Source organism: Microcaecilia unicolor, chromosome 1 (assembly GCF_901765095.1).
Source record: "Microcaecilia unicolor chromosome 1, aMicUni1.1, whole genome shotgun sequence".
Lineage (NCBI taxonomy): Eukaryota > Metazoa > Chordata > Amphibia > Gymnophiona > Siphonopidae > Microcaecilia > Microcaecilia unicolor.
In genome coordinates this window covers 247,008,310-247,021,873 of record NC_044031.1, presented here as the reverse complement: position 1 = coordinate 247,021,873, position 13,564 = coordinate 247,008,310, and the positions used below count along the sequence as shown (strand labels likewise).

The following is a 13,564-nucleotide window of genomic DNA, read 5'->3' as shown; positions in this document are numbered from 1 at the left end:
TCCATTCTTTAGGCGAAATAGAACCCTCTCTCTTTCTCTCTCCAGCCCCCTTATTCCCCCTTGCGCTTTCATTCTCCCTCTCCTCCTCATATTCCTTACAACACGCTCTGCCCAAATTCCAGCCCTGTACATGCCTACTAACAAATAACCAAGGGCACCATGTCATGGTGCTGTTGGTATTTCATAAGATACCAATTACATGTATATGTGGCCGCATATGTGTGAAAATGTCTTAGCAGATTCGTTTTCCCCTTTCTATGCTTGTATAAAGACTTTTAGCATGTTCAAGGGGATCCATTTTCTAAGTAGCTTCCTCTGTACCCTTGTGTGTTTCCAATTCCTCTTTTCCCCTACGAATCAATGCTGTAATACTTACCCGAGTGTGACTTCCATGATGTCTGTTGTCTTGTTTTTATCTTGTCCTTTATATGTGCTTGTCTTAGTTCCCCAACCTCCCTGATTCAATTATCTTTTTGTAAACTGCTTAGATGTTTTTTGTTTGTTTTTTTTTTCATACTGATTTATGGTATATCAAATAATAAATTTGAGCTTGAATTTGAACTCATGTCATCAGCCTGGGTAGACATCTTTGGGTGGTTTGGAGATACATCATGTTCCAGAAATAATAATGTCAATAATAAAAGCTTAGTTTTTCCACAGCTGATCCCTGGGGATATCAGTGTCTTCTTCCATGACCTGACACACCTTCCTAATGAACTGTTCAAAACCTGCTAAAGGCTAGGTCTGAATCTTAGAACCAGCACCTCAGAAGCTGTGCTTCCCTTAAGGAGCTTTATATGAGCCTCCAATTCAAAGGGAAGCTCTGCTGCAGATTTGATCAAATACATTGCTTAACTTGTAAAAACAGAAAAATAGAGAGGAGGGGGAACAGAGCGTTAGTAAGGTCAGAAAGAGGTCATCTTCAGATTTTAAAGTTGTCATAGAAAGGTCCCATAAAGGAAGAAGTAGAAAGGAATAGAGAAGGAAGAAAGATGCACAGCAGGATGTAACTATGACACTCATGTAAGCAATAATACAAAGACTGAGGGGCTGGACCAAGCATCTTTTGATGTGTTAACATATGGCGTGGGCTGAGAATCTTGCTGCCTTGTAGATGTGAGTGCTGTAATGTGACCACAGGGTCCAAAAGAAAAGCTGTACTTCTGCTGCTGCACCCTATAAGGCTACCAGAAACTGGCCTCGGTGCTCAGCATTTTACCAAGAAACTATGAATACCTGCTCTCTACCTCAAATATAGGGACTGGTAATTTAATCAGGGCATCATCTCTTCTTCAGTGTCAGCTTGGTACATATTGTTTCTCTGTCTTTGTTTTCCAGAACATCTTCCTAAATTACAAGCCAGGTCTTATTCAGCTGCAAGGTTTGTACATTTGCTTGTTTGAGACATATATTATTAGAACAGATAAGAAGAGAGAATTTCTCCATCAAACCAGAGACACATTTAAATGTTGTTTGGTTGACAGATTGCTCTTTTGAAGGATGAGAGGTCATAAAGTGGAGAAGGCATGCATTAAAGAGATTGTCATAAAATTGTTGTTAATTTTTGAGAAATTGAATTGACCTTCACATATCTCCTTAGGAGAAATAAATTGGATTTATTTTTTAGGGCTGCAGATTTATTGTGTTAATAATGGAGTTATCATGTTAAAATTTTAATGCACGTAAATGCCTGTATCACCTGTCTGTCTTCCCCAGCACCTCCCCCCAACCCCGACAATCCAGCATAGCCCTATCTTTCCCACTCACCCACACCATCCAAGCATGGCCGTGTTTGTCTCCTTTTCCTCCCTACCCCTTCTTGTTTACTCACTTAGCTAGGCTGTTGCTTCTTCTGATTTGCATGGCCGCAGAACAGCAGCAACACCAGAAGCCAGGCAGACAAGCTGTCTCTTGCTCTGCCGGTCCCAGAAACAGGAAGCTTGGCTGATGGTGGTGATGGGGAGAGAGGGAGAGATGGGGCAATTCTGCATAGTGGTGGTGGGGAGAAATAGTGCCATACTGGATGATTGGGGTGCGGGGGAGACACGGTCATGCTTGGGTGATGGTTTTGGAGTTTGGGGGAGAGATGGGGCAATTCTGGATGGTAGTGGTGATAAGAGTAGGGGAGATGGAAAGATGCTGGATGGGGGGTGAGAGAGAAAGAGAGGTGGGGTGATTCAGGATGATGATAGTGTGTAGGGTGGGAGAGATGAGGTGATACTGGATGGTGATGGGGGGGGGGAGAGAGAGGGGGGGATAATAAGCTCTAGAATTTGGCAAATATAAATATTCTTCGAGGACAAGTAGGCCTTATATTCTCACACATGGGTAACACGACCCATGTTGCCCAGTCCGGAGCTTATATCAAGCTAAAAAGAGCTCTGTGGACTGAGCAACTCGATCCACTGCGCATGCGCTAGTGCCTTCCTGCCCGCTACAAGAGCGCAGGACGCCCAGTTCTTTTTTTACTACGGTGGGGAGTGGGTGTCATTTTCTTCTGCACCTCACAGCCCGGTTCGGAACAGCTTTTTTTGAATTCCTTTCAGCATTTTTGCACTTTGTTTTTCTTGTTCCCATGATCAGGTTCTCCCTTTTCCCCTTCCCTTATTTTTTTAATGATTTTTTTCCGCTTTGAAGTTTCCTTTCTTTTTCCGTGTCGCCAAGCTGCATTTAAGCTTTGACTTCGGTTGGGTTTGTCCTTTACTTTTTCTCTGGTGTTTTGCCCCTTTTTTTTGACAGCGAGTCATTTGATTTGGGCACAGAAGTTTTTCCTTTCATGTCCACGAAGATTTCCAGTGGCTTTAAGCACTGTCCCCAGTGCAACCTCTGATAAGGACACCCATTCCTGAATTGGACCCAACCCCAAGGCGGGAGAATTCAACGTCATCCTCATTGGCAGCAAGGATCCTCAATGACTGTCTTCGGGCGAAGGCCAAGAAGTATCGGCATTGATATCCCTCAACACATGGTTCTGAGAGCTTTGGAGCGTCGAGGGATTTGGCACTCTAGAAGCATTGGCACTGGGAGGACCGCTCCCCCTCCATACAAGACGTGCCATGTTAAGGTCTCCATGCAGCCAGGGCCAGCCTCCCATCTCGACCCCAGCAGCTCTGCAGACTATTACTGGGCCGACACACCACCCTTTCCCAGTGTTGGCCCTTGATGAATGCATCCAGGCCTTGCTCCCTGAGCTGTTGGCTGGCTTAATCCAACAGAGGTGATGATATACAAAAACGTGGGAATGAAGGAAGGCTTGATAAACCCCAGGAACGACACAATTAAAATTCATTACTTAAAATTTAAATAAAAACAGTATGAGATAAACATTCATGTGCACATGAAAATAAAAGTCCAATAATGTGCATTAAAGTAAATCTACTGAAAGTCCAATAGTTTATGTTGTAAATATGTCAAAGTCAAGACTCAATGTCAGAGTTCAAGACTTGACACGGTCCGTGTTTCTACATATGACGTGCCTGCTTCATGAGTCTATTGTAGAAAGTAAAACAAAATATAGAACAATAATAAAATATACAACAGTGATAAAACATGCATATGTATAAGCATCCGGTAGAAATAGAGTATTCACCACAGTTACTTGTGTGCATAGAAAGTGTAAATTATATATAAATATTAAAAATATAGAAGAGTACATGAAGAAATATATATAGAAACATGAAAAATATACATCATGGTATATTTTATTATTATTCTATATTTTGTTTTACTTTCTACAATAGACTCCTGAAACAGGCACATCATATGCCGAAACACGGACCATGTCGAGTCTTGAACTTTGACATCAATTATAACAAACTATTGGACTTTCATTAGATTTACTTTAATGCACATTATTGGACTTTTATTCTAATGTGTACATGAATGTTTATCTCACGCTGTTTTTATATAAATTTTAAGCAATAAATTTTAATTGTTACACTACCACTTCCATTCCAAATTCCTCAGACGCAAAAACTGCTGACGATGGATGCATCTTGCCTGCGGTGGGGAGCTCATGTAGATGGGCTCCACACACAAGGTGCTTCGTTCACCTAGATCAGTCTCCTGGAGCTTCGTACTATTTGTAATGCTTTAAAGGCTTTCAGAGATCGGCTGTCTCACCAAATTGTACTCATTTAAACAGACAATCAGGTTGCGATGTATTACACCAACAAGCATGGGAGAGGGGGGTACCGGATCATGCCCTTTGTATCAGGAGGCCGTTCAGATGTGGCGTTGGGCTATCTGGCATGGATTACATTCCTCAAGCAAAAGGATACTATTCATAGATGCAATAGTGGTAATTTTGTAAAGCATTTTAGGTGTATAAAGCATGTTTTACTTGCAGCAAGGGACTTTTATAAAATTAGAAGTGGTATATGCATGTGAAAAGGTAGGTACACAGAAAAAAGAGTGTGCTTACTTTTACGCAATTTGTGTATAGACATTCCCAGGCACATGGTTTGAGTGGAGCAGGGGCAGAGTTTCAATGTGCATACATGTTTTACAAAATACATGAGTACACAGATGGTTGTGCTTAAGGATTAATGTGTTACTGAGGTTGGATCTGAATGTTCAATAAGGGGGTCTTTTACTAAGGTGCGCTGGCATTTTTAGCGCACGTTAAAAATAGGCATGCACTAAACGCTAGGGATGCCAATATATTCCTATGAATGTCTTTAGCATTTTGTGCGCGTTAAAAATAGGCACACGCTAAACGCTAGGGACGCCAATATATTCCTATGGACGTCTTTAGCGTTTAGCGCGCGCTAAAAATGCCAGAGTGCCTTAGTAAAAGATCCCCTAACGGAGGTAGCACTGTTTCTGCTAGGCCCAATAATATGGAATAAATTACCTTTGCAGATGAGAACAGTGAAGGAGCTGAGCATGTTTACTACTACTACTACTACTACTTAGCATTTCTATAGCGCTGCCAGGGTTACGCAGCGCTGTTCAAGTTTAAACATGGGGAAGGACTGTCCCTGCTCAAAAGAGCTTACAATCTAAAGGTTACAAATTATGTAGTCAGTGTAGGTATCATGAGTGGGGAAGGCGGTTATGCGCCAAAAGCAAGGGAGAAGAGATGGGCTTTGAGTAAGGACTTGAAGAGGGGCAGGGAGGGCGCATGACGTATGGGCTCGGGAAGGCTGTTCCAGGCATATGGTGATGCGAGGCAGAAGGGGCGGAGTCTGGAGTTAGCGGTGGTGGAGAAGGGTACAGATAGGAGTGATTTGTCCTGAGAGCGGAGGTTACGGGTGGGAACATACGGGGAGAGGAGGGTAGAAAGGTAATGGGGGGCTGCAGATTGAGTGCATTTGAAGGTTAAAAGGAGAAGCTTGAACTGTATACGGTAGCGGATCGGGAGCCAGTGAAGTGACTTGAGGAGAGGGGTGATATGAGAGTATCGGTTCACACAGTAGATAAGACGTGCGGCAGAATTTTGGACAGATTGAAAGGGGGATAGATGGTTAAGCGGGAGGCCAGTGAGAAGAAGGTTGCAATAGTCAAGACGAGAGGTGACGAGCGATTGAACGAGGATTCGGGTGGTCTGTTCAGAGAGGAATGGGCGAATTTTGCTAATATTATAGAGGAAGAAGCGACAGGTTCTTAAAAAACAACTTAAAGCATATTAAGAAACAACTTAAAGCATATTTGTTTGCGCAGGCCTATTTTGGTGTAGACTGAGGGCAAATCCTTTGTATGTTGAGATGTGTGATGTAGAGGCGTGTTTTCAACGCACTTAGAGGCATATTTTCAAAGCACTTAGCCTTCCAAAGTTCCATAAAAACCTATGGAACTTTGGAAGGCTAAGTGCTTTGAAAATATGCCTCATAGTCTTACAAAGTTACATTCTAACCTACGGGACTTTGTAAGTATAAGAGGACCTTTTACCAAGCCACTGTAAAAAGTGGCCTGCGCTTGAAATTGGCACATGCTGGGCCATTTTTACCGTGGCAAAAAAAGGCCTTTTTAAAATGGGGTAGTAAATGGCCATGTGTGGCTATTTACTGCCTGAGCACTTACCACCGCCTATTTAGAAGGGTGTAAAGGCTGACATGCTAACCCTGCGGTTATCGGCAATGTGGTCACACTGCAGATTATCGCTGAGAACGCACCCCACGGCAGATAATATAAAAAAAAATGTCTACCACAGAGAAATTACATGAAACAGACTCAACAGATCACCAGTCAGGAAGCAGCAGGGCCTAATCAGTTTACACTGAAGAAAACATTGTGACAGTTGAAGAGCCATGTAGTGAAGTGATGTTGTTTTAGTGAGCTGGCCAGCATGAGTATTGGTTTATTGCAAATTTATTCAGCATGATGTATGCCAAATTTTATTGAAATTGATCAAGTTTTGACAGAGTTATGCAGAAAACAAGCTTTGTTTTCTTTTCTTTTTTTTTTTTTGAAACACACCTCCAGATTCTATAAATGGTTTGCAAATTTCCATGTGCAAAATTGCACACTATTCTAAGATTTACACGCAACTAAATTGACTTATGAGCCAATTAGCACCAATAATTGGGACTAACAATTGGATTTGTAAGGGTACCTTCTCACACTTGTGTAAGCCCATGTAGAATATTTAATGTATTTTAATATTGTTAGGGAACCATTATCTCAGAGACTTCCAAGTTTACTTTTACCAGTGTAGCAAATTGAATCACCAACTTTAGCTATAATCATAGGCTCCAATATTAATGTAAGTGCATTCAATTTGTGCAAAAAAAAAAAAAAAAAAAGTAAAAGTGCACTTAGAAATTTTTGGGCCATTTTACCACGGCAGGAAAAAGACTATTTTTAAAATGGAGGTTGTTAATGGCTATGTGCTAATATAAAAATTGGCATGCAGCCATTTACTGCCTGAGCCCTTACCACCTCCTTTTTAGGAGGCAGTAAGGGCTCATGCACTAACCCAGCTGAAATTGTTGCCTGATTACCACTGGACATGCCTATTACCCACCCTCCGCTGTAGAGAGTACATGTTTATTTTCTATTGTGGGAAACGGCATGCAGCAAATTCAAAACTAGTGTTGGACGCCTGGGCATGCCCGACGGTAGTGCTGTTTTGCTGCGTACTACCTGTGCGGTAGCCCTACCACCGCTTGATAAAAGGTCCCCTTTATTTTTTGAGAAAGTCTTTATATATAAAAACATTGTTTTGCTCAAATTGAATGCACTCACATAAATATTGGAGCCTATGATTATAGCTGCAGTTGGCAGTTCAATGTGCTAAATTGGCAAAAGTGAGCTTGGATGCCTCTGCGATGATGGCTCCATAACAATATTAATAATTCTTGTGAGATGTGTTTTTTACCTTGCGGTCTTAAGTTCATAGCATAAAGTTGGGAACTTGATATAGTAGAATGACACTTGTTTTAAGGAAACCTTTGAGCAGTGAGTTGTTGCCTTGTTTAGACAGATGATGTCATTTTACAGATAACTGTGCTCTGTTTTGACAGGTTGCCTTAATGTCAGATGTAGCTCACCATTTTGGAAATACTGGCAGAAGTATTTCAGCACTCTTATGATTTACTGATCTTTGATTTTACAGTTCCAACTTATTTCTTCCTGGAAAGCTGCGCTTTGTTTTTAATATTGTGGAGTTTCCATCTTGTCCAGAGCGTCCTGTTTCACGGAAAGGAGTCTGCACAGGCTGGCTGGCTGAATTAGTTACACCAATGCTTCAGTATCACAGTACTTCACAAAATAGTAGTCCAGGAAAAAACAAGCTCTTGGTGTCCAAGGTAAAGTATAGTAAGAACCAAGCACCTATCTACTGGTATAACTAACTTATAGTAAACTCAGATCTCATTTTAGCTGCCTGGTTGGATTTAGTGATATTTTGGAGGAGACACAAATTAGACAATTTAGTGATTGTCTAATTTGTGTCTCCTCCAAAATATTACATTTACTAGTTTGTCCCTGACATACTGGACAAAACCATGCTATTTTATTTCAGTAAATTTGAAAGGCTTGTCAGTGGCTGGGGCTGGGTCAGGCTTGGGTTTCATGAGACTCAACATAATTAAAGCTCTTATTAGGAAATAGAAGTATAGAAAATAATATATCACTGGGCTTTGTTGGTAATGCTTTTAAAAAGTAGGCTGTTTTGGAATATGGATTTCAAGTTTCAAAGAGAACTTTGATAGACGGGTTTGTAGTCTCTTTAGATTGTCAGTATTATATACACAAGAGATGCCTAATCCTAGTCCATGAGGGCCATAAATAAGCTTGTTTTTTTGAGTATTAATAATGAATGTTAATGAGACATATTTGCATATATTTGGTATGGGGTTGATTTGCATATTGATTAGACAGAAAACAGATGTGCCTGCAACCTTGAAAGACTAGGGTTGTTTTCCCCCTAATGTAAGCAGTAACAAATTTAGTCCCTTAAAAGGATGGACAGTTTTCTTTAAGTTGCTTTCTTCCATCATGTCTCATTCATTTGAACAAGAAGGGAGACAGTTTTAAAAATTGTTTTTGTGAGTAAGTAATGATCTGTGCATGTAAATTGGCTGTCTGAACATTGCCGTCCTTTCAGTGTGTCCAAAAATAAGTACATCTTCCTTCCTCATCATCTGCAGATGAATCCAGAAATTATTGGGTTATGTCCATCTACCAGCAGGTGGAAATAAAGATCAGTGACTCGAACATGGTGATATAGGACGTATAGCTCCTCAGCAAGTCAATATATCTCCAGCAGGCAGATGGATGAAATTCTGCTAGCTCCTGGTTTCCTCTGTTCTGGGGTGCTCCTGATCTAGTACGCCTAGTCAGTTGAGCGTGGGGGGTGTTCTGGCTTGTTTGCTGCCAGCTTTAGGGAGCATACTTGGTCACTCCAGTTCCCTCCCCCACCCCAGGTGTCCCCCTACCCCCTTTCCTGCCAGCCGGTCTCTGCCTCAGTTCCACAAATAAATATATAATAATTGTAGTACATTGGCAAAGGATTGCACTCAGGGCACTCTGTGATGCATTGATATTTGTCTGCCAAACTGTTTTGGAACAAGAAACTTCATTTAGAAAAAAAAAGTCAAAACAAGAAGACAGAAAACAAAGGTTTTCTCTGCTTCTCTTGCATTTGAGGAGTGCGGTAATGTTGGGACACCTAACTGTGACCGGTATTTGGGGGTCAGCTACAACTTGTACTATGGCTTCGAAGGCCACGAGTGCTTTTTCCTTTTTCCCTATTGGAGCGATTTGATGCCTTCATTCCCGGGGAGATTCTGTAGGGCCTAGCAGTATGGGGGGCTATGTGGAGGTGGCCACGGCAGAAACTGCAATCCCAATGGTCAGCATAGCGGTTTCCCGCACGGAGCTTCCTGTGCATGTTCTCCATCTCTTTACGCTGACATGGCTCCCGCAGCCATCTTCTCCGCAGCCCAAGCCGTTCTTGCGGTCGTCAGTTGGCAAGGCTCTGGACGCTACAGGGCTTGGTCCCGTGGATGCCATAGGAGCAGATTGCTCGTGGGCTGCGGGAGCAGGAGAGCCTTTTCCTCCTAATTTTGATGCTCCTCCTTTAGTCTGGGCGCCTTCTGCTCAGCCTGGCTCATTTTCACAACCGATACTTAGTGCAGACTCTGATCCCACGCTGGTGGTTGTCTTGGGAGCAGGTACATCATGGGCTGCAGGGGCAGATGAGTCCTTTTTTTCCATGAATTTGTTATGCGGGATGCGGGAACTGGGCTGCATAGACCTTGATCTGACCCTGTAGGACTATTCTTAGGTTCTTCTGTTCTTATGCTTCATCAGACTTTCCTGATTCAAGAGTCGCTGATCCAGGCACCTTCATTGGGGCAGGATATCTGTCAGGGCTCTTCTCAACATCTATGTTGGAATCCTCCTGGGATGCAGAGGAGTCTAGGCGCGGCATCTGAGGTGGAGTCATTGCCCCTCCGTCTCCCCCGCTGTCAGAGCCAGCGCTATCCGCCAAGTCTGGAAAGTCTGTGCAGAGGAGGAACTTGAGGAGGGAGAGCGGCTGGCCGGAGGATCCGGATTATCCTTCTGCCATGCACCTTTTTCGTAGGGAGAAGTTTCCCTCCTTGATTGGGGTACTGCAAGCACTTCTCATTTTCATGGAAGAGTTCCTGCTTCTTGTGGTGACTAGCAGTAAGTTGGCTAGCATTAGAAGGCCTTCCTGGTCCTTCCTTGTCTATGGGGCAGTTGATGAACTCCCCTTGGTCCAGTGGCCCTCCTCTGATGCGAGAATCCAGGTGGCAAATGCCATGTCTCGCCCCTTCTGGGTACTGCAGACTTGGCAAGAGCTTGCCTCTCCTGGATGCAACAAGCGGCAGAGGGGGATGCCAGGGGGAGGAGGTCCAGTTCTTGGCAGGCTTTCCTTCATTGGAATATGGTTTGTCTTATTTGACGGATACTTTTTAGGTCCTTGTGCGCTCTGTGGCCAAGCAGAGGACAGTGATTATCACACACTGCCACTCCTGTGGCTTCACCACTGGGTGGCAGATGCGGCCTCTAGGCAGCGTCTTACCAGACTCCCCTTTTCAGGGTAGGTTGCTATGTGGCGCAGCTCTTGAGCAGTTGGTTGAGTCTTTGGGGACTCCAAGACTCAGCGCTTGCCGGAGGATCTTCAAATGTTATTCTTTAAGATGGGGGTGGTGTGTCCTCGGTTGAAGAGGCCTGGAAATTACGGCCAGGATGGTACCAGTCCTTGATTTCTTCGTCCTCTCAAAGGCTCCACTTCTGGTTGCAGTCATCCTTTCAAACTGACAAGTGGGCTATGGGAACCATTGGCACTTACGCCTGCCTCTTGGGTTGTCCAGTGATGGGGCACTGGGCCACTGCTCATCTCTGCAGTGGGCTGGTCTTACGTCGGACCAGTGGTGTCTCAGCGTTCTCCGAAATGGTAATAGTTAGAGTTCTCCTCTCCTGTAGGGGATTTTTTTTTTCTGAGATTCCCTGTGCATGGTGCCGGCCAAGTGCTTGGCAATTCTTTCCACTGTGTATTTCTTGAAGGCTCTGGGCACTGTGGTGTCCGTTCCCAGGGCAGAGCAGGGACCCGACTGCCTTTCGTTCTACTTTGTGGTGCTAAAGTTTATTTATTTGTAACTTGATATACCGCCTTTAACAGAGCAAGGCGATTAACAGTAAAATAAAAATATGTCACGGTCGTCGACGTCCGTGCCTTGCTCGTCAGTGCCCTATTCCATCTAGACCCATTAGTTTTACCTGCAGTTCTAGGCAGTGATCTGTGGGGTCACTGTAGAGTGGTGAAAGCCAAGCTGGTGATGTCATCAGTGCTGAGTCCTTCTTAACCCGTTAGTGCCCAATGTTCCCATATGGGAACAAATGAATTTGTTCCCATATGGCTTATTTCGGGAACATTTGGCTCTAATGGGTTAAGCTGGCTTCTATGTGTACTCAGGGTTCTGGCAATAATCCTTGATTGAGCTCAGGCCTGCCTGAGACTCTGCTGGTTCCATATGCTGTTCCTTGTCAGGCCTTGGCCTGAAGCATTGCTACAACTTTCTACTTCTTGCTTGCTTCCAAGCCTTGGAGTCCTGAGATCTTCTTGCCCTTCATCTGAGTCCCCAGTCATCCTCAGTGAGTCCCTGATCGCTGGCTGCAGTGAGTAGGCCCTCTGCTGTGTTTTGGACTGTGTGTGCTGGGACGAGAAGTATCCCTGGATGAGGTGGCTGCTTGGAGCGTAAAAGGATCCACGTGGGCTGTTCCTAGTTCCTGTTTGCTGCTCTGTGCCAGTGTGTCTTTTGCTTTGGGAGCATTTGGCTCAGGCTTTACAGAGACTGTTACTAACCTGCTTGCCTTGGAAGTGTCCGGCTCAGGCATTTCAGAGACTGTTTTCTTCTACAAGAGACTATTTTGAGTTTTTTTGCTTTGCTGCTGCTCATCTCCTGCTTCTGAGAGAGCTTGCCAAGGAGGTCCCTCGGCTTACATGAGAGTCCTGACAGAATGAACTTTTATCTGACTGCCAGCGGTCTCACCACTTCCAGCTAAGTGCTACTGCTTTCTGTTGCCCGCCAAGGCGGGCCTTTTGCTTAGGCTGTTGTATTTACTTTTACGCAGCCGCCTCTGGACCAAGGGCTCACAAATGTCACAAAATAGAAGCAAGAAAAAGAACTACAGTGTTTTGACAGGAAAGGTAATCAAACATACAAACAGAATCAAGCACTCCACTAGAGAGAGAAATAAGTCTTCCCTCTCTCCCAGGTACTGAGACTCCCAACAAGTGATCTCAATTAACCACGTGAACTGCTTTCTCAAGGTTCAGCATTTCCACAGGAGCTCTTTGTGGTTTGGCATGGCTGCGGTGCAGCTGAGAGTGTTCTTCACCACAGTAGTTCTCAAGGAGGCCTATGTACTTTTCCCAGTTGGTCGCCGTACCAGCATTTTCTCAGGTTTGCGGTTCTGGGCTGCTGTTTCTGTACCAGGCCCTGCCCTTCATGTTAGCCTCACTTTTTCCTAGGTCATGGGGTTGGTGGCGGCCTTTCTCTGGAAGGTGGCATTATAAATCCTCACGTTTCTGGATGACTGGCTGATTTGGGTGGCAACTGAGTGGGAGACCTGGGAGACCACCAACAGAATAGTGGCTCTAGCAGTCTCTTGGATAGGTGGTCAATTTGCATACAGCCATCTGGTACCCACAAAGGCTCATGAGTCTCTGCTGGTTCTGGGCAGAGACAACCCAATGAAGGCTCGAGTTATGGGGGCAGTTTTGGAGCCTTCTCCGTACTCTGTTCCCGCAGGCTTGTGTGCAGGTTCTGGGGGCCATGACAGCTTCTGTCTCCTGTGTCCCAGGATTACCATGTGTGGCTCTGGTGGTCTCTGCATGCCAGGCACAGTTTTCATTGGCGGCTCCTGGATGTCATCGTGAGGTAGGGGATGCCATTGGCTTCACCCCAGTAGGTTTGGGTGATGATAGATGCCAACCTGGCATGCTGGGCAGCTCATCAGCAGGGTAGTGCACAAGGACGCTGGTCTGAGATTGTGGTGCAGTGGCCCACCACTCGATTGGAGCTCTGGGGGTGTTCCAGGGCTTGTAGAGGGCCAGCCAATTTGGGTGCTGTCTGATGACTTGACAGGCCAGATTTCACTGGACTGGCAGAGTGGAAGCTGTCTCCGACAAGGTTCGGAGAAAGTGTGACTTGTTAGGACATGCCAGCTATGGATCTGATGGCGACATTAGTGATGGCAAAGGGGCCGTGCTTTTTCAGCAGGGGCTGGGAGTCCGGATCAGCAGGTCTGTATGCACTCCTGGAACCCTAGCCTGGGCTGGAACTCCTGTACATCTTTTCGCTGTGGCCTTTGCTGGGTTGGGTTTTGCTTTGTATCCTGTGCCCTCAAGGTGTAATGGTTCTGGTGGCTCCAGATTGTCCTGGGCGGCTGTGGTATGTGGATCTAGTCCGGATGCTCTTGGATGATCTGTTTCCTTTTCCACTGGTTCCGGATCTTCTCTGTCAGCATCCACTGCCCAGGGAGAAGCCCTCCTGCTTGGTCTTTCAGCCTTGCTTTTGGAAGGCAAAATTAGGACGGGAGGGCTGTTTGGATGGGGTTATTGCTCCCCCTCCCCGGTAACCTGCTA

At 44.8% G+C, this 13,564-nt stretch overlaps 1 protein-coding gene across 3 annotated transcripts in view; it reads left to right on the top strand.

Annotated features, from left to right (window-relative positions):
- The window catches only part of MTRR (5-methyltetrahydrofolate-homocysteine methyltransferase reductase), a 122,412-nt gene that overhangs the window by 73,957 nt on the left and 34,891 nt on the right, over positions 1–13,564 (top strand). For all 3 annotated transcript variants that reach the window (XM_030205383.1, XM_030205365.1, XM_030205373.1), the window contains exons 11-12: positions 1,339–1,381; positions 7,559–7,751. In XM_030205383.1, coding sequence (XP_030061243.1) covers positions 1,339–1,381; positions 7,559–7,751 — 236 coding nt within the window. The remainder of the gene's footprint in view (positions 1–1,338; positions 1,382–7,558; positions 7,752–13,564) is intronic.